The 21,431-nt window shown below is 33.7% G+C and overlaps 2 protein-coding genes across 9 annotated transcripts in view; one reads left to right on the forward strand and one right to left on the reverse strand.

Moving 5' to 3' along the window:
* Nucleotides 1-5,282, forward strand: part of Gad1 (glutamate decarboxylase) — a 48,476-nt gene extending 43,194 nt beyond the window's left edge. For all 4 annotated transcript variants that reach the window (XM_085188852.1, XM_085188850.1, XM_085188851.1 and 1 more), the window contains 3 exons: nucleotides 1,241-1,390; nucleotides 1,861-2,055; nucleotides 2,711-5,282. In XM_085188852.1, the coding sequence (XP_085044978.1) occupies nucleotides 1,241-1,390; nucleotides 1,861-2,055; nucleotides 2,711-2,893 (528 nt within the window). In that variant the 3' untranslated portion in view covers nucleotides 2,894-5,282. The remainder of the gene's footprint in view (nucleotides 1-1,240; nucleotides 1,391-1,860; nucleotides 2,056-2,710) is intronic.
* Nucleotides 5,283-6,717: 1,435 nt separating this feature from the next.
* Nucleotides 6,718-20,320, reverse strand: LOC146537110 (DAZ-associated protein 2-like). 5 transcript variants are annotated; one of them, XM_085188860.1, is made up of 6 exons: nucleotides 20,145-20,320; nucleotides 14,317-14,418; nucleotides 12,624-12,766; nucleotides 12,133-12,276; nucleotides 11,648-11,766; nucleotides 6,718-10,528 (listed from the first exon to the last, which is right to left on the reverse strand). In XM_085188860.1, the coding sequence occupies exons 1-6, from the start codon at nucleotides 20,158-20,160 to the stop codon at nucleotides 10,519-10,521; spliced, it is 534 nt and encodes a 177-aa protein (XP_085044986.1). In that variant the 5' UTR covers nucleotides 20,161-20,320; the 3' UTR covers nucleotides 6,718-10,518. The 5 variants fall into 5 exon arrangements, with proteins under 5 accessions (XP_085044986.1, XP_085044987.1, XP_085044988.1 ...); XM_085188861.1 differs by having other exon boundaries at nucleotides 14,317-14,409; nucleotides 20,145-20,317; XM_085188862.1 differs by having other exon boundaries at nucleotides 12,624-12,754; nucleotides 20,145-20,316.
* Nucleotides 20,321-21,431: the final 1,111 nt, after the last annotated feature.

A 21,431-nucleotide genomic window follows, 5' to 3' on the forward strand; every position in this document is an offset into this window, starting at 1 on the left:
TTTATTGATTGAGATTAATTTGGTTGACTTGCAAAGTGTTTATGAATTAGTGTATTTTAAACCATATCATCTAACTGTAAGGGTGATTTTTCTATAGCAATTATATGAGAATGTATCGTCACGTCACTTCAATGCTGCAATCATAAATCTTCACAAGCTCCGCCCCCATACCCCCCACACCCCCCACAGTCCAACTCTCTCCGCTCAGTGTTGCTAAAGTACGGTCATCTGTAATAGTTCGGTTATCGACTAGTCGTAGTCCAATCATAGTAGAGGCCCAACACCACCACTGCTCTCCATAGCATGCATGTTCGAGGCTAGGAACATATGCTCGTAGGAGAGTCAGCTCGGGCCAGTCGTGGCGCAGGGGCACAAACGTGTGACTGTAAATGCGACAGATTGTGGGTTCGATTCCACTTCCCACTCATTAAATGAAATATTTAATATTTCCATTGTCACCGCTCTGGTGTTGTGGCAAAGCGCGGCGTTGAGCTCCGCCACTTAACTCGCAATGCCTCCAGAATTCGGCAGAAAATGGAGAACGGAGTGTCTTAGCGCTAGGTTCCCCTCTACCTACCCCTGTACCCTACTGTGCGCGGGATTCAGCGTGACGCTAAAAAAAACCTTCTATCGACATACGCCGACTCTGTCCCAACACTAAAACCCCTGACGGCGCTACATTTAATTAAATTCCTCGCTCGACACTTTCAAACATATGTTGCCAATTTAGCCCCATTTCCCCTTTCTAAGTAGCCACAAAATACGACCATATATCATTGGAATAAAGTCCAACATTCTTTAAAATATACTAACCATTTATTTTAGTAACATTTTCTGTATGATTTGGGAATTTCTATTATAATGCTGTAATTTTAAAGTATATTTTCCTCTATTTATTTAAATGACATTAGTATAATCCAGTACACGCCTGCGTTTGATGGAATTTTCATGGTGTAACGTGAAGTTTATGTTGTGTATAATTGTAGATATAGGGGATTAGGGGGTTTGTCAATCTGTGTGGGACTTGGGAGTAAATGTATCCAGAGCCGGATTTAAGGGGGTGGTCAGTCAGTGTCATGTGGGGCCCCCACAAATGTGGGACCACAAATGTGGGGCCCCCACAAATTGATGAAAATATCAATTAATTAAAATTAATTTCACACAAATTAATTTCCTCGAGAGTGAGAATTGAACCCACAACCAGTCGCGTTTTCCCACGGACTCCTCACTTGGTCCCCAGGGTATCCTACTGAGCTGCAACGCGATGTCCGCGGAATACCTGTTCATGACGGACAAGATCTACGACCCGCGCTTCGACACCGGCGATAAGGTCATCCAGTGCGGGCGGCACAACGACGTGTTCAAGCTGTGGCTGCAGTGGCGCGGCAAGGTGAGTCACATTTAACTATTATTTATATTATTTGTGTTAAGTCGATTTATTTATTTTTTATTTTACGCTGTATCCCGCACTGCCAGAGGCAGGCAGGGGAAACCTGGGAACCTCCGTTCCCATTAAGACACTTCCATTCCTCACTTTCCACCGAATTCTAGAAGCATTTTGTGTTGAGTGGCGGAATGCAAAATATGGAATAAAATATTTGGCGCAGGAGCACAAGTATGCGACTATACCTAAGCACAATAGTTGTGGGTTCTATTTCCACTAGGACGATGAAATATTTAATATTTTAATTTCCTTGTCTTCGAGAATTCGGGAGGAACCGAAGCGTTTTAAAGGGACAGAGTTCCCACGTTCTCTCTGCCTATCCTGCTATGTGCGGGATACAGCGTGAAAGGCTACAGCTTACATCTACAAAGGTTTTTTTATCTGCTAATATTTGCTTTGAATATATTTCAATAAAGGGCACATCAGGCTTCGAGCGCCTGATGGACCGCCTGATGGAGCTGTCGGAGTACATGGTGCGTCGCATCCGGGAACAAAGCGACCGGTTCCACCTCATCCTGGAACCGGAGATGGTGAACGTCAGCTTCTGGTACTTGCCCAAACAGTTGAGGGGAGTGCATCATGATGGGAATAAGGAAATTAAGCTGGGCAAGGTAAGGGAATTTAAATATTTTTAACATTCGCTTAGGGTAGAAAAGCACTTTTTTAGAAAACGTATGAAAATTTAATTTTAACTTAGCAGGATCTTACACCGCGCCTCATGTGCGAGCGTGCGAGCAATTTGACCACTGAGCCACGCGGTCTCGTCAAGCGAAGTATTATAAGTTTTAGTTAAATTAAAAAAAAATAACAAACTGATTATGGGTGCGATAAAAATATAATAATTACCATTATGCCGATGTCTTCAGTAAAACATGATTCACGCTGTATCCCGCACACAGCAGGGTAGGCAGAGGGAACCTAGCATTAAGACACTCCGTTCCCCCACTTTCTGTCGAAAGTTCGCCGATGATTTGATTTGATTTTTTAATAAATAAAGCTTTAAAGTATTTTTATAAATGAATTTACTGATTTAACTATCATATCTACCTTATTAAAATTTAGCTATTTGACCCCTTAAGGGCTGTTAACTGTTAACAGTTCATATACGCAAGCACGAAGCAGAGTTGTGTTCCGCCACTAAATACGCAAAACTTCCGAAATTCAGCGGAAAGTGGGGAGTTATAGGAACAGAGTATCTTAACACGAGTTTCCCAGGTTCCCTCTGCTACCGTGCTAAGTGCAGTAATGTGTAATACGATGTAACAGGTGTGCGCCAAGCTGAAGGGCCGCATGATGCAGGCGGGCACGCTGATGGTGGGCTACCAGCCCGACGACAAGCGCCCCAACTTCTTCCGCAACATCATCTCGTCGGCCGCCGTCACCGAGCGCGACGTCGACTTCCTGCTGGCCGAGATGGACCGCCTGGGGCACGACATTGTGGTCGACTAAAAAATTATATTTATTAATATTAACCTTGTAATGTTTCATTTATGTTTAAATTAGTTATTTTGTATCTGTCACAATTATATACCTATCTAATATCTATTTTATTTCAGATTACTCTTTTTTTCTTAAATTATATTTTAATTGACAGCTTAATTTCGTAATTATTATTGTTATCCTTTAAATATATGAAAAGCCTTTTTAAAAATATATAAACTCAATATTCACTGTACCTGTAGTAACTAAATGTTGTAATATTCAATGTTCCATATAATGTTAACGTTTCTTATGATTTTTGGTTCAAACCATCGCGCGTCGTCGCGTCGTGAACGCGACATTTATCCTTAAATATTATTGAATCTAGTTAAAACGAATCCTGCAACTGAACTATGGCGTCTTCCACTCGCTTATTTAAACATATTTATTCATACTAAAATTAGGATTAAATGAAAATATATTAATGAATGTCTATTTTTGTCTTCAGGAGTGTGTGTTTGAATGAGTCAGTACTAACATTGCTCTAAATCAACTAACATTTGTGAACCTAATAATTACTAGAATAATCTATTAATATAAAATGCCCAGTATTTTTAACAACCTATTTACTAGATTTTTGACTTATTTATTAAATGTTATATTGACAATGAGAACTAACGAGTAGTTTCGGGGGACATAGCATAGCTATTGAAAAATATATCATCAATAAATATTGTTGTACGTCTGTCTATGTAGGTATATCTAATATTAAACTAATGTAGATAAAAATAATTACTGCATAATAATTTTAAAAGTTACTTATTTATTGGTTAACATTCATAGTAATTGTATTGTTGAACATTTTAACATATTTTATTATTAAACGTAAATCCTTCTAAATTTCTCTTTAAGTCAATTTAAATGCCATTATGTATGCTTAGCTCAAATTATTTACTTTAAAGAAAAATGGTTAAAACTTATATTTATATTAAAATCATATATAACTTGTTATTTATAAAGTATAATTGTTGTGTTTTGTTTGCCAGATTCAATATTAGTATGTAAGTATAAGAATATCAATCAAAAATGATCTACCTGTTTATAATATATCTCACTGTTGTTATTGATTTATTGTTATTGACTTTCCAAATATTAAATAGATAAAGGTAAGTCTTCTAATTTAGGTACATAATAACTTTTACTGTAGCACATAACATAGTTAGTTAGTGAGTTAGTGTAGAATGAAATATATGTAAGTACTTAGGTATGATTAGGATTTCTGACTCATATGCGGACATATCTCCCGTTTTGCCAATTAAATGAATGTTTTATATGTTTAAAACTTGTACTTTATATACATATATATGTTACTTTTACTTTATTTAGAATAGAGACTTAAGGCGTGCAGTGTCTCAATGTACTATGAACGTGCGGCACCTCTCTATCTTGATTTATTAAGTTTTAGTTGAAGTCAAAATTCCATTTAGAAATATTCATGTTTCTTAACAAAAGTACAATTGTACCTTCTTGTAGTACGAGTCGGTCGTGGCTGTTGGTGTAGTAATGCAATAAATAAATAACATCATTTGTACATTAGGAATTATTATTGTTTATTAAAAATATATTTTTTGGTATAGTTTTTTAAACTAAGTAATATAAGAATAAGACTAAGTACCTGTAAATATAAAGAAAAAACGAAAGTGACAATGACAATAGTAGGGTAGAATAGTTTAATATTTATGTATTTGCAATTGTCGTTGATTTTCTGCTTTAGTATAGATATTATCGTAAGATAAATGAATGAAAACTGTCTGTCAAATTATATATTAAAATGTAAATACGTAGCTAGTGTGGACTTTATTATTTGCCAAATTTGAAATATTATTTTATTGAATTTTGAAATATTACAGTTCAACGAAATTATTTTATTTTTGTGAGTAAAACGCTTGATTTACTTTTTATTTGTATAATTGTAAGTTATACTTAATGCAGCGTAGTTGACCTCTAGTTGTCAATGTCAATATAACAACAGACTATATATGTATGTATAATATATTATAACACATCAATTAAAATGTCTTCCATTTGAATTCGAGTGCAATTTGACGTGTGTATATATATATATATATATACATTAATCTAATTAAAATTATATATATTTATTAATCGTTACCTTTTTTAACAATAATAGAATGTGACAATCATAACGTTTTAAAATTAGGATTATCGTCCCGTCACGTCGGTCTGTAATGTATATTCACAGACATTAGACATTGTACCTATACATATTGTGTAACTGAGTAGATGTCGTTTGTATGAATGTGGTTTATTCTAGGATCGTAGAAGTGTGGCGTTAGATGTCTTCTATCTGTTGTTGCTGCTATAAGAACCTTATAACCAATAAATGGTATTGTTGTTATATCGATCTTTATTTTTATATCTTCCACCTTTTTTATTACTTGTCGATTATTTGAAGCCATCATGACATACTTAGTGTGACAGTGTCTAATTGTAAACGCGAGGGTTATGCGTTCGATTCCCATCCAAACAAATAATATTAATTGGAGCCAGTCGTGGCGTTCTTGTATCTATATCTATGCTGTATCCCGCACACAGCAGGGTAACCTAGTGTTAGGCAAAGGAACCTAGTGTTAAGACACTCCGTCCCCACTTTCCGCCAAACTTTTCATTTCTTTTCATGTTGACAGACGGAACTCAACGACGGGCTTTTGCCTCGGTGCCAGAGCGAAGAAATTAAACTATTATAATAAATAATAATCAATTCTCGCGAGTGGAGATCGAACCCGCGACCTTTGTACCCCTGCTCTACGACGGCCTCCAATAGTTCATGCCAAGACGGCGCCAATCACGGTACGACACGGACAAGCGAGTGTCATGTCCGATTGCGGGTTATGTCGTCCATTGTAGATTCATATTTTACTTGTAAATACTTAAAATACTTAATACCGAATTATTTTTGCACACAATTTTTAAGTGTATTTTTTTCGGGTCATCTGATGGTAAGTGATCACCCCGTGCAACACCAGAAGTGCTACAGGTGTGTTGCCGGCTGCCCAGGTGGAGATAGAAGCGCTTTTTGAAGGTATCCATGTCGCATCGACCTCGAGGTCAACGTTTATGGCGCGTGTTGGTGCATCCAGGTGGTGTGGACACATGGCATAAACATAATTAATTTAAGACATTATTGCGGCACCAATGCGACTATATTAGGTTCGATCGTTGTTCATTCCACTTTGGGAATTATAATATTCAAATTATTTTCATTTTTCCGATTTAGTATGGCAAGGCGCGGCGTAGGATTCCGTCAGTTACCCCTTCTATAGACCTTTCAGCAATAAATGGAATATACATAACACTTATGTAAAGTGTCTTATCACTTAACTCTACTCTCTTTTTGCCATGCAGGCTAAAAAAGGGCAACTATAAAGTTAGTTGCCGGCTCTTCTCAGCACAACTGCCTTCCTCGCCGGCATCTTCCTGTAGGACTGACACTACTTTATTTAGACACATTTCTATGTAACTTGATCCATATATGCTCATAACGGACTAATTGTATAAAGAATATTTAAAGAATATTAAAATGAAAGGCCCACTATGGAAGCACTGGAGTAATATCCATGTAAATACAAATAAAATTATACTAACGTAGGTTAAGCAAATGTATACTAACAAAATTTTATATGGACTATGTCTGAAATAAAGATTTTATTATTATTAATTTGATTCATGTGGACACTTTCGTTATTATTCAAGTTGTTTAAAATTATATAAATTATAAGACCTGTCCTGTTACCAGAAACAAAAGGTTAGGATTAAATAAATAAAGCAACAAATATAATTTAGTATTTTATGTGAAACAAAATAATAATTACGCTATATATTTATTGCACGCGACTCCGACTCTCACACGCTTGAGCAATGGCCGCTCACGCACTTAGCAGACAGATATTATTATATATACATATATAAACAAAATATATATATAAAAAGCTCATTTTCATTTATAAATGATGAATTTTTAAACTTTTTATCTAGAAACTTAATGTATTGAAATCATAATAATGGACCCTAAGAAAAAAAGAAAAAAATTGTAGTAACTTCATTTTCATCATGACAGACTTTTTACTTATTTCATAAAGAAAAATATTAATTCTATTTCTTAATAATCTGTGGTCATTAAAAAGAAAATGGCGTTGTCCATATAGATGTTAAACAAAAAATACTTCATCAGATCATTTAATTTTCTTATTTTAAGACTAACTTGACAAGATGGCGTTCATTTCGCCCAGACAGAAAAAAATATTATTGAATATTATAGTTTCATGTCATGAATTGAGTGAGATAAACAATACCTACATTTTTTGAGTGTTTTTGATAACTAAGTTGTTAAATTATTATAACAAAAATGATTTTTATAATTAAAAATTCTGATGAAATAAGCCGCCATCTTGCATCAAATTTAGGTCCATAGATAATATTTAAACATATATAAATAAAAATAAACTGCGTTCAGAACATCAAGCAAATTATGTGTCACATGATTGATTCAGCAAAGAAAATATAATAATAAATGTAATCTAAAACATGTAAAATGTATATAAAATTTTCAAAGTCCTCAAAAATGTTAGGAAATACATTTTTTTTAAATTACTTTTACAAATTATTTTAATACTGCATTTGAAAAGAGTTAAAAATTTTAAATATTGTTTTAACTTGTGTGATATTTTGAATAAATATTTTTTTAATAAAATAATTCCAAATCAGCCATTTACTCTCTGCCTAGGGTAAAAGTTAAGTTTTATATTCAATCAAAATAAAAAAAGAATATCAATTTTTCATTAAAAAAAATGTTTTCCCGTAACGCAACCAAGCATATTAAGAAAAAACTTGCATTCTAGAATCAATTATTTTTAATACTTATAATTCAATATATCATATATTAAACTAATTCGTGTTTAATGACAATAATGGCAAGATTAAACAACAGATACAAAAAGAAAATATTTTTTTCCAAGACAAATAATTTTAAAAAAAGATCTAAACACGAATTCATTTAACATATAATTATACAATAAATATATATACAATCGGTCGACGAGTCGTGGCCGCCATGAAGTTAGGTTTTCTTAATCAAAAATCTCAATCCCGCATCCTTCTAAGTTCAGGACGGCCACCGCCGTACCTCCTTATATATAATACTAGCGTGAGATTCCGACTTCCACCTCAATTTTACAACATGACGTGAGTTCAATGAGTTCGCTCATTGAGAGGTTTTTAACCAAAATGAACGGAACTGGATGAAAATTGAAAAAGATGGGATTTTAATAAATTTTGAGTAATATAAGTATTAACCGCGATGGTTGCAATTTGAGTTCAAGTTCAATGACAAATATTTTTTGTATAAAACGTATACAATTCCCAATTTTTATATGTTGTATTATATATAATACAGTGATACAGACGGGTTCCTATTTGACATCAAAAATTTTACGTTTTCTAATAAAGTATTTTTCTAATAACTTAGGTATCGAGATTTTCTTCCCATCCCTACTTATATAAGATAAATAACACAAAATCTCTCCAGTTCTGAACATTTTGGGGATATTTCAATTAACAATTGAAAACATATCAAAGTAACATTTTCTATATAATAATTAAATATATGCATTAGCTTATTTGGAACCACACTGTACAACATTTTATATTTCTTTCACACATATCGAGTAAGAGCGAGATTGCAATATAAAATCATGTTTTTTTAAATTTCATTATTCTACTTATTTAATTTCACGCTGTATCCCGTAGAAAGTAGGATACAGAAGTAAACACTTGTTAAGACACTTACCCAAGCCTCCCAATTTAAGAAACACTGTATTTCCGCTCTTTGTCTCTCAAATCTACGCCGCGCTTTGTCTTGTTACCGGAACGAGGAAATGATAATAAATTGTTTCCATAGGCTGTCATTTAACCTGATATAGTAAATGCTGTACAGATAATGATTAAATTTAACTAGATAATACAAATAATCAAAATTGCTAACACATCCACACGCGACGTACAACCATTTTTCATTTCACTTCATTTTTTTTCTTCAATTTTATTAACATATAACTAATGTTTTGGATTTTCGGCTGTTTGTGCGTTTTTTTTTTTCAAATTAATAAAAAAAACGCTAGTGTTTCGACAATTGTGACCTTGCTCAGTAAAATGAAATACTTTTTATCATATTTCTGAAGAATTTGTAATAAAGAATTTTATTTACAGGCAATAAATATACTTTTAAACATATCCTCATTTATGATTATCATACAATTACCAATTTTAAAAAAATCCCATTAACAAGAAGCTCTTATACATTTTTTTACATAAACGCAAAAACGCACAAACACACAATCCGATAGTCGTATATATGTAATACTATGCGGAGACTTCATCTCGGCCACGAGCCGTGTTCGTCGCTTGAAGTTCGTCAACTTCAGTTTGAGAGTGGAACTTCATTTAGACATTTTAGTTCAAATTCATTTGAAACATGAAATTTCAATTTAAAATTAAATTCTTATACAAATTTTACATACTTTTTTATTAACATATATAAATACAGAAACATTTTTCATTTTATTTTTTTATCTGTAATGACTTCATTATAGATTATAATGGTTGTATAATTGATTGTTCTTTATTACAAAAAACCCTAATTGAATTCAAAAGTGCACGTTCGCCACCACGAGGGCGCGGCCGCAAGCGACGAGCACGGCTTGAACACATCACAGTCAATATGGGTCCGACGGCCGCCGACGGGGCGCTTTTATTATTTATCAATATTATGTTACTATTTTATAAATACGGCTGTTGGTACTAAATTTAGAAATTAATAATTATATTTTGTATGTAACTAGATTCGACCTGCAGCTATCAAAAAGAGTTTAAGCAAATCTATCAATATCTATGCTGATGATACATCACCCGTTAGTTAGTTTGAACGCGCTAATCTCTAGGATAGTGGTCAGGATTGTTGATGATTGATATTTGATATTGATTTTGCATTTTAGAAAACCTGTACAAGTTTTAGATATATTTTTTTAGAGTACAGTTTCAATTCTGCCATATTTTTTGTACAGATAAAAAATCCATAACAATATTAAAAACAAACTTATGGTCGTTTAGAACCGACAGCCGTTAGAGTCGCCATCTTCTGCAATAATAATAATTTACAATACTTTAATAGAAAATTATCTAAGATATGCATTCACAGAGTATTACTGACGTTATATAGATGTTTAGTTTTAGTGATGTTTTTTTTTGGTTTAACAAACTATATACAGCCAAAACTTTTCTTCTTATTTAAATATAAATAAAAAATATCATTTTAAACTTAAATATTAACTTTAAGAGACAACAATGATCCAAACACCTATATAACAAAAAAATCACTTAGTAACAAACATTTATAGAAAAAAATGCTATTTTTTAAAATATCATCATTACAGGAAACGACGATACAGACGTACAGACAGACATACATTTAATAGGCAAATATGTATTGTAGCTAGGTTTAATGAGATTCATCAAGTCCCCGTGGCTCAGTGGCGTCCGTCGGTAACGTGTTCGATGCCGCTAACGCAACCCTTCGGTGTTTAACGCCACCTACAAAGTATATATAAAAAATATATGTAAACAACACACACCGTTACAGTACCGGTTGGAGGGCGTCGTGGCGCAGCGGCACAAGGGTGTGACTGTGAGGCGACGGTTGTTGGCTCGATTCCCACTCGAGGAAGTCAAATATTTATATACGTTTATATTTCCATTTAGTCGCTCTGGTGTCGAGGCAAAGCGTGGCGTTGAGTTCTGCCACTCAACACGCAAAGCCTTCAGAATTGTGCAGAAAGTGGGGAATGTAGTACCCTGCTGTGCATGGGATACAGTGTGAAGCTGATTTATTTTAATTTTATCTTTTGAGTAAAATAATCGTTTTAAACGCAGAGAAATAATAACAATCTATTCTCCATTTCTACTACATACTTTAGAAGCTTCTTAATCTTTTATTTTGCTATACACTGTCTCCAGCTTATAGCAGGGTAGAATTAGCGAAGTCAACTATTAAATAAGTCATTCTCCCGCTGTGTCGCTGTGCCACCTCTGCCAAGAATATTAAAAATATTACAATTACTTGAATTAGCGAAGTGCGTGCGTGTGTGTGTGTATATGTATACACATGTATGCACTCCTTTTACGGGAACAGCATATAGGGTAAAATATTTCAAACCCATACTTAAAGAATCTAATCAAAATACCTCAACAGTTTAGAAGTAGGATGTTTATCCATACCTGTATTTCGTGTGACGCAGTTACGCGTACATACCGATAACGTAAGCACTTACTCCTATAAAAATACTACTAAAGGTTTAACTTTGTACTTTGTCGCCAATACCTACGACTCGATTTCGGAATGAGGCGTGTGCGGCGAAGTCCCTGCGGATAGGTTTATGTGAGCGTGCGTCGTCCTTAACAAACGGCGTTATATTTTACAACAATAATTTTATTGTTTATTTTGTTTGAAAATAAAAACTTTAAAATTTTTGACAAAAACACTTTCTATACGTGTGTAAATTGTATGCTAGCGAGCCAACCAGGCTTCGCCCGCTTAAAGTTACTTGATATATTATGCCCAAATTATACAAAACCTTTACATAAGTTGTAGCTATGGTTATTCTCGTGTATAACCTAAATAACTGTAAGGGTTGTGTGTGTGCGTGTACTCACAGCACTTGATGCGGCTGTATGGCGGCGAGGTGCGCGGGCGAGGGGGGCACGCCGGGCGGCGCGGGCGGCAGCAGCGTCTGCGCGAGCCCCTCGAAGCGGCCGCCCGCCTCGAACCCGTTCTGGATACATACACAAAATATGTCATTGTGGTTGTGATTGACAAGATTCCTGATTTCATCAGAGCTGAGGACTGGCCGTCATCTAGTCCTGATCTTAATCAACTAGATTAAGATTTATGGTCAGTTTTGGAGAGTAAGGCTCACTTCAAACGCCATGATAATTTGGAGTCACTGAAACAATCTATATGTTTTGCAGTGAAGAAATTTCCCATGGAAGAGAGTGCTGCTATTGATTAAGGTTTAAAGGGCAGCCAATGTAGACCACTTGGAATAAGCTTTATATATTTTTAATGTATTAAACAAATACACTGTAATACATGTTATGTTATTTATAGCAAGATTAAGAATATACAAACAAAAACTCACAGGAATCATAATAGTGGGTCTCAAGGGCTGTATGGATGGCTGCACGGCCGTCGGGTAGTACGGGTAGTACTGCACCGGGTAGCCGATGTATCCGGGGTAGCCGGCCGCGGCGGCGTACATTGCGGCCGCTGGGCTGTACATCTGCTGTAGGGTATAAATACTTTCTTCACTATGAGCTCATATATTTTCTCTTCATTTTTTCTACTTTTTGTATTTGTTGGGCATAATTTCAAATGAACAAGAAGTTGTGTAACTTTAATAAAATTATTTTTTTACTCAAGCTTAAATCTGATAAATGAACTAGTGGCCATTACGTATTACATGAATCTGAAGTTTCCAGTTAGGAATAATTAAATTATGTATTTAATCTTCTAAAAATTATGTTACGTGACGAAATCAAAATAGCTGATATATCGAATGGGAGTTGCAACGACAACTTTTATACAAAGGACTAGCAGAGACATACACGCAGACTACATGCGACTACTTACAGGCAACTGTTGACTAAGAGCGGGGATGGCCTGGTGGTGCTGCAGCTGGTCGTAGGGCGGCGGCGCGTACACGCCGCCCGCACCCGCGCCCGCCCCGCCGAACGCCACGCCGTAGGGCGACCCGCCAGCGACTACAATTTGCGCTTTGTTTTTTATATTATTTGATTTTATTATTGTTGTTTTAGTAAATATACTACTTATATATTATATTAACGTGTATATAAAAATAAAATTAATTAAATAACGTGTTTTCAGAATATCCATTTCGATACGTAATAAAAATATATTATCATCTAAATAAAACGTATGTCAAATTTTGGCTTTATAATAAAAAGAGAGCCGAAAGCAGCCAGACCTTCGTGAAAGTTCCCAGCGCCGCGCTCGTAAGTACTGTTAGTGAATATGGAGTTTAAGTGGCAGTCACTTTGCCAGTTAATAGATAAGTAGGGTGAATAAAATAGTACCTGACTTTAATATCATTAAACCTGCTCACTTAGCATGGCTGTAACCACCTGCCTGACACCTACCTTAATAAATTACAAGCGTCTTTCAGGTTTTGTGACGTAGCGAAGGTCAGGAATGGTTTGACTCTGGATCTATTAATCAGTTTGCGAGATTTCACAAAATATTTTTAAATTATTTATTTTTTAATGTTGCGCAAGTCATAATTGCAAATATTGCATACAAACGTCAATTTCGGATGTCATATCGGTGGTGTTTGCTTTAATAATATTATCTATGCGGATGACATGGTGCTGCTGGCTCCCTCTGTCAGTGCTATTAGGGAGATGCTGGCTTTTTGTGAGTTATATGCTGAAGTGCATGGATTGGTGTACAATAGTAAGAAGAGTGAATATCTAGTCTTTCAAGTCTGGCAACAAATTACCAGAAAATATGCCTTCAATTAAGCTAAATGGGAAAAATCTTGCTAGAGTACACCAATTCAAGTATCTGGACCACATTGTAACAGAAGACCTAAGGGATGAGTTGGATATTGAGCGAGAGCGCAGGGCGTTGTCGATCAGGGCGAACATGTTGGCTCGCAAGTTTGCTCGTGGCTCGACTGCAGTGAAGATCACGCTTTTTAAAGCCTACTGCACTTCTTTTTATACGAGCAGTCTGTGGGTCAACTACACTCAGAGGTCGTACAGCGCGTTGCGTGTTCAGTATAATAACGCCTTCAGGGCATTGCTGGGGCTGCCGCGGTACTGGGGCTACTGTAGCGCCTTGAGTATGATCGCGCACGCAGGGGTCGACAGTTTCCCGGCCATTCTCCGTAAGAAGGCAAGCTCTCTTAAGGCGAGTGCGCGGCAGCCGCAACAGTGTCTTGAGCGCTATCGCCGACAGCAGGGACTGTCCGCTGATCCGGCACATGTGTGACATTACTGTCACTATTAGTTATTAAGTACTAACACTGTATATTAAGTTTTATTGTATTATTACTAACATATATGGACCATGGGTTGTCCGAATAATAAAGATTTTTTTTATTTAATAGTCAAATTGTATATATAGGGCGGAGGTTTGCAGTTTCACAAATAATTAAGAAATAAAAGTATCATGTCTAATCTATAATGTTATATACATAATAAAATAATATTAAAATATATACTTAAAATAATATTTAATAGTTTCGCTTAAAATTTGTCCAATTAGACAGCGAAAATGAATACATACTACCAACTCCACCTACCTCCATACTGCGGCGCTGCCTGGTGGGGCGGCGCGGGCAGGAACGGGCCCTGCGGCGGCTGCGGCTGCGAGTACGCGCCCAGCGGCGGCGTCACTGCAACAACTGGCCACGTCAGCATTTACACTGACCGGGAACGCAACCGACTACCACTGACAGCCAACGTCTTTGATACATGGTTGGACCAAAAGCTACCAGACTTAAGTTATAATAAAATTTTGACTAAATTTTGAATATTATATAATTTAATTATTAATTTGTGAAAAAGTCAAAGTCTAGTAGTTTTGTTTTGGGCTGTAGCAACACGGATTTAATTGCAGATTGGATTGTTACATAGTGTTGCCAATATTAAGTGCTATGGTTTGACTAAATAATAAAGATTTAAATTTTGTAGTTTTAATTTGTTATCTGTGCTCAATTAAAGTCTTGTAACATTTTAAAATATTTTTCCCTTGTAATTAATTTAACATTATTATTCAGTCTGTTCGCATCTATCAAAGACATTTCAGAAAAAAACATTTAATTTCAACTTCAAAATATAATTAAAAATGAACATCATGTCAGTGTAGTCAGTTGAGCCAAGGCGCCATCGCGCACCGCAACCCAAGCCCGAGCATTCACGCGTGACGTAGTGTGGCCACGCTATTATCAATATTGCCAATTGAGAAATAACAAGTTTTTTAGAAAATATAGATTTTGGCTTAAGTATATAAGATAGCGTTGCCCAAGCATAGATTATACATATCCTCAAACACTAATTTGTATTATCTACGCACACTAGCGTCAGTGTTAACGACAAGCGATGCCCATACAACGCGTTACATCACCGCCAATCGTTTCCCCAAAAAAAATCTGACATTTTGGGAAAACATCTAACAGTGGCCGACATTTGGTTCAATTAATTAAAAAATACAAGTGAACCAAAGTCATATTTGGTAGGTTAAACACGACTCAACACGGTGTACGGTGTAGTGCTGGAGCACCTACCAAATGTTATTTACATTGCATTCCTTACAGTGGTCACAATCGCTCTTTAAAAAAAAAGGAAAAGCAATTTTTAATCTGTTTAAAAGCGATTGTGACCACGACTGAAACATCTTAAGTAACAAATCAGTCTTCACACGATAAAGAACCTTACGAAAAGACATTAGTTTTATATTTATAACATGGCTAGTGATACTCGCGATCCAAATGTAGACACACAAAGTGACTTGCAATGAAGGCGTCTAGACCGGAACGCGGTATATAATCTGCATTCAAGCTCCACATCTCGACAAGTGACTAACGAGTCACTAGTTAGTAGTGGCTGCTGCCGTGCTGGCTGGCCGTAGCTCAAGAACAGCTTAGTCCCTCGTAAAACGGAGCTTGCATACAAAAAGTTAGCGCATCGTCTTCAAATATGAGAGAAGACCTCAAATAGTCATCCAAGCTCGTTGCGCAAACTTTATATTAAATATATAAAATATAAAATAACGAAAACAGGTCACCAAAAATAATGGCGCCCATTGAACATGAACGTCGTGAACATTCTCGGAACTATTCAAATTAACTAACTAAAACACGTTGTGTACCAAGATTTAATGTATTTGGAAGTCATCGAGTAGCATTTGTTGAGATGAACACATCAAAATTTTGCTGTTTCATACGAAGCGTATGCAAAAAAGCGAATTTATCAAATAAGTTATCTATGATGAGTGCGTGGAGACATACATGCACAATGACGAACACAAAACTGTTCTAATATCTAAATAAATCATTCCTCGATGAAACATGCATGTAAAACTTAATATAATACGCTTAAAAAAATGCAAATCAATAGTGTATGGCGCTAACCTAGCTGCTAAAACAGCAAAACCTCCTTGGAATCAATAAAACTACATAAAATCCTGGTGACCATTACCATGTACATATAATTAAATTAAGTTCAATTAATATTAATGTGGCTAAGTACAGTGTTATAACAGAGTAGCCTGGCTGCGACGTGTACCGTCAAACACAAACACATATACATATGTTGAGTAAAGTATCGGAGCTGTTGTCACGTTATGCTTTATAATGTGACAGCAAATCCTAAGGTAAATAAAAAAATTAAATTAAATTTATAATCTGCATCCCTGTAAAGAGGCTCAAGTGAAGTAAATTATGTAATATAGACTGTCGGTCCTATACATGCACCTGCCCACGAAACCCGTAACAAAATAGCCAAAAAAGACATATTTTCCTAAATAAAATGTAAAATCTTCAATAGTCCCTTATTCTAGTCACACACGTACTATCAAGTGTCATTCATGTTAACATTTTTTTTAACCTTTACCTTTTTAATCGCATTTTAAGCAAAGACCTAAGTTAATTATTATGAATGAAAAAAAAATAAAAAATAATTGAAAGGTGTATTAAAAAGGTAGATTCTAAATATATCTTTTGGGTTGTATATGACTAAAATGAAGAAATGTACAGCCCAACAACGGTTAACTTAGCTCATTTGTGTAAACATACAAGTTAGAATGTGAGGCACGACGACACCATCACCTTTATATCCACAAATATAAAATATATGTTTCCAAATTAAAAAGTTAATATTTGTAGATATAATGGAATGTTTGGAAATCAACTTTTTTAAATAATTATCTATTAATCAGCTGTGAATAATATTTATATTATTTATTATCTAAAACAAATAAATATATTAAAAAAATTGATTTCCTAAAACCTTGTTAGTGGAACACTCATCTTAACGACAGAAGCGATTTTAATTTCTAAAAAAAACAATCACTTTTGCCCTTATTTGAAACCTTAAATATTAAGATTCCATTAAGCGACGATGTGTAAAAAAGACCAAAAAATAATCATATTGTACAAAATAAACACATTTTTAAATTTTTTTAGACATCGTCTATTTTTAACATATACGTCTAAAGTGTTAGCTTTTAGTTCTAAAAACCAAAAAAAAATATATACTATGAGAAGGCACCCGAAAACAGCGACGTCAAAGGGAACCATGAGAGAACAAGAAGGCAAAATTCGAGTGATAAAAAAATCTAGATTTTTTTATATGCCTCCATGTTGTAAAGGTGCAAGAACACTAGCAAAATAAAAATAATAATAGCAATCTAGGACTTTTCGACAATTTCTTAAAGTGAAAAATAAATGAGAAGTTCCAACTGCTATTATATTCGAGAATTAGTGTTAAAAAATCAGGTAAAAAAATAAGCCAAAAAAACTAAATGTTGATAGAAAAAGTAAAAAAGGAGTCAAAAGACATTGATTTTAAATTAATTTTAAAAAGTTCCTTCACCATCTTGGCATTCGAGTGAGAGAACTTTGCTTAAATCCAATTTTTTTACCATATTTATAGTGTTAACTAAGTAGTAACTGATGATTATATTTTTTTTTATTTCTTTTATAAAAAAGCACATCCAAAAAGACTGCTTTCCAAATCTATACAAATATTTTCAAGCAAAAAACATCTACTGTACACCGCTAGCCAACCACTTAGCTTCATATCAAATGCAGTCCTTTTAGAGTTCTGTGTCTTGTGTCTTTAACAAAACCTGTTTTAAAAAATATTATCATCACACATACAAATGTTAATGATTCGATTGCTATAAAACCTTGTCAGTGTAATATAACAATATAATTAAAGATACAGATAAAAAATAAAAACTATTCCACAATAAAGATTAAAATGAAAAATTTTGCAAATATATTTATGTACAATTTTTAAAAAGAAATTCAATTATTCTTCTGAAATTTATCCAAACCATGGAATATTTAATTATAGTCTGTCCATAAATGCGATGGTTGTGTGTTCAATTTTCACTCGGAGGGAAAGAGTTCGTAGCTCTGGTAGCAAGAAAGCAATGTGTTGTCTTTGTGCACTCAGTATCTTCAAAATTGAGCAGTTCAGTGTGTCTAGACGCATTTAACACTATTGTAGCAATTAAGAAATTCGAATAAAGCAGAGTATGTACTATAACATCTTGATATTTGCAAAAAAAAAAGAACAACATTTTATTTCCTCAGTAAGAAAGTTGGGCCACGAACATAACACATTAACTCCAAACCAGCTTCTTGAGTGTGACTTGTGTGTGACTATAAAATGTTGTATGTATTCTCCAAGTAAAGGCTTGAGATTTTCTTTTGTATGCAAAGTTGGAGGTTGGTTTGGTCAGCAAGAATATGTTACATTAATTTTAATATTATACAGGTAGACAAAGTTTAACTTTAATAATTATAATTTTTAGCAAAAAAATCCAGCCTCAACCGGATCCCATAATCAGAACCTAATCTAACTATAGAGAAAATGAAAATAATTCTTTCTCCTGACCAGGATTTCTATCCACTGGTCACAATTATAGTCAGACAATCTTTAAAATGTCCTGTTTTGTATAACCAGGACAAGGTGTAAAATATGTATTTTTAAATGACCAAATATAAAATAAGGAATGCACATAGACACTCAAACATATTTTAATATATAACAAATATACCAAATCAATATTTAGCTCTATTTTGTTTGCATACATTTGTATATTACAATATCTAATAAGTATGAGTTAGTTGAACTTTTCTACACTTAAGGAGTTCTATAACACCAATTTAAATTGAAAAAAAAAATGTTTATATATATATATATATATAACTTGGTTACATTTTCATTAAATTATTAAATAAGTATTGAACGCTAACAGCAATAAAAGTAACCATAAAGCATTTTTTAGTATATACATGTAATTAATATATAGTTATAGCAATCAATTCATTAATCAGGGTTACATTATAATTAATACACATACGATCGTCCACACGCCGTTACGCACATATCATAAGTTTTTTAACTATGTTTCAAAAAAAAGGAAAAAGAAAGAAAAATTCTATTTAGTCATTACATGGTAGATAGGCGGAGGCCTCGCGGGGTCTGCGGTGTTGCTCCCGCGGCTCCTGTTGATGGGGGGCGAAGGGACAGGGGGGGGTTACGTATTATATTATAATCATCGGACGGGCAAGTGCTCAGTAGAAAGACTGGCCTTCGACTGAGCACCCTTTTATTATTTAAGTTTTTTTTAAAACCTATATGATTTGTATGTACTACGTTTATGTATGACATATGTAACGTATTAAGGTGGTCTTTCATCGGAAATTTAAATAACTGAATTAATTCAAGAGTAACATTTACTGAAGTAATTAATATCAGACAGTTTGTAAAATCAATGTTCTATATGTAAAACTGCAATGTTTAAGTTACTTAAGAATAAACAGAAATTCATTCAACAGTTAAGAAACATAAAATGAAATTAATAAAAAGATTGTTTCATAACAAATAACCCTTATGGAGGTAATTTAATACCAATTTAGTACTAGAAAATCTATGACAACGTTTTAAACAATTCAGACTTAATAATATAATAGCTCAATTATTTAACGAGGGCGGTACAGGACACCTGCATTTTGCTGCGCTACACACTTGAAATTATTGATTTTCACCAGGAAAAGTAGGTCAAATGGCTGCATCGATTAATTATTTCCTACATCAACTACGGTACTAACATAATACATTAAAATAAATCCTTATAAGATCTCGCATTCGAACCCAAGGACTGTCAACCATCTTGGATTTTAGATTATTGATCGACAAAAGAAACTACCTCACATACCGAACTTATAAATAAACCGATTAATTATGCAGTTTTTTTGCAATATCATACTTTTGATATTTAAAGTCGTTTTATACAACAAAAACTGTATTTCAAGGTAAAATGACGTTACATATGTCAATATTACTATGTTATAAAAAAGACAAAGGAAATAATGTAATTAAATCGCATAAATACCTTTCTTGTCTGCCATTATAACAAATATAAGGAATTTATTATTAAAATTATTAACACTACGTTTATGTCGTTGCTCAATTGAGGATTTCGCGATGAATTTTAGTAACGCAGTCGCAGATCAAACGCTTGTTCTTCGATTCTTGCAACGACACTAGTGATGTGACGCATGCTTGCAGCTTGCTAATTGTAAGTGTAAGTTGTAGTTGTAAGTACGATTTATCGATAGCCGATTTTCCAATAAAATATACTTATGCTTTTCTTAAATTATAATTAATATACGGGTTCTAGTTTAATATTACTTATACAGGTTTAGTGGCAGTTACGCCTTTGATGAAATATAAAGAAATGAAAACATATTAAAATTGTATTAATTATTAGTTTGTTTTTAAAATGAGTAGAAATAGACTTCAATCATAATTATTTAGTTTAAGTAAATCTAAAAGTAAGTTTTAAGTAAGTCTAAAATAAATTAATTTAACTTTTTTATATATACTCAAAAAAGTCTAAAGATATATACCTAATATAAATTATAGTATATATGTACCTAATATAAATTCATAAAATACAAATCGTATCGTAACAAAATATAATACTCCAATAGCGAACCATTTCTTCTAATAACCATGGTATTTATTTAATTATTTTGATATCAAAATTGTCTAACGTCACTTTAACAGCATTCTGACGTTTGTCTACTGTCAAATACTAGAGATCTAGGTACTTATATATAGATGTTGTACATATTTTTATATGTTTAAAATTAAATCGTATTTTTTTATATGTTTAAATCAAATAATGAGTAAATGTGTTCTGTGGTTTAAATGCAATGTGTTTCATTTTAAATTGATTTTAATATATTTTTTAATTTTCGACTATTTGCAACAGTACAAATGTCTACTAAATGCTTAAGAATTTAGCTCTCAATTTAAAGTTTTTTTTCAATATGTTTTAGTATCGTAAGCAATTATTGTAATCAATTATCAACACCCTCCATTTATAAAAGTAAGAAATGTCAATCGATTAGCGCCAAAATCGACCTTTTTTAAATAAATTATTGTATAAATAACTAATTCAAACTAAAATAAATGAATTATCGTTAGAACCTGATTAATTAATATTATTTTATATGATATTAATGATTAAGAATATGTAGAATTTATATTTTTTTAAAATTAGCTTCACGCTGTTTCCCTCACACAGCAGGGTAGAACTAAGGACTTAATGTTAAGACACTCCGTTCCCAACTTTTTGCCGAAATCTGCGTTCCTCTACGCCGCGCTTTGATTC

The sequence above is a fragment of the Heliconius melpomene genome, chromosome 7 (assembly GCF_056956725.1).
Source record: "Heliconius melpomene rosina isolate 202511_hmr_F chromosome 7, ASM5695672v1, whole genome shotgun sequence".
NCBI classification, from domain to species: Eukaryota; Metazoa; Arthropoda; class Insecta; order Lepidoptera; family Nymphalidae; genus Heliconius; species Heliconius melpomene.

What these genes read in the sequence shown, in the direction of transcription:
- LOC146537110 (XM_085188860.1), bottom strand. An exon ending in CTCTTAGTCAACAGTTGCCT is followed by an intron (nt 12,277 to 12,623) that starts GTAAGTAGTCGC and finishes TATACCCTACAG; the next exon opens with CAGATGTACAGCCCAGCGGC. An exon ending in GACCCACTATTATGATTCCT is followed by an intron (nt 11,767 to 12,132) that starts GTGAGTTTTTGT and finishes GTATGTATCCAG; the next exon opens with AACGGGTTCGAGGCGGGCGG.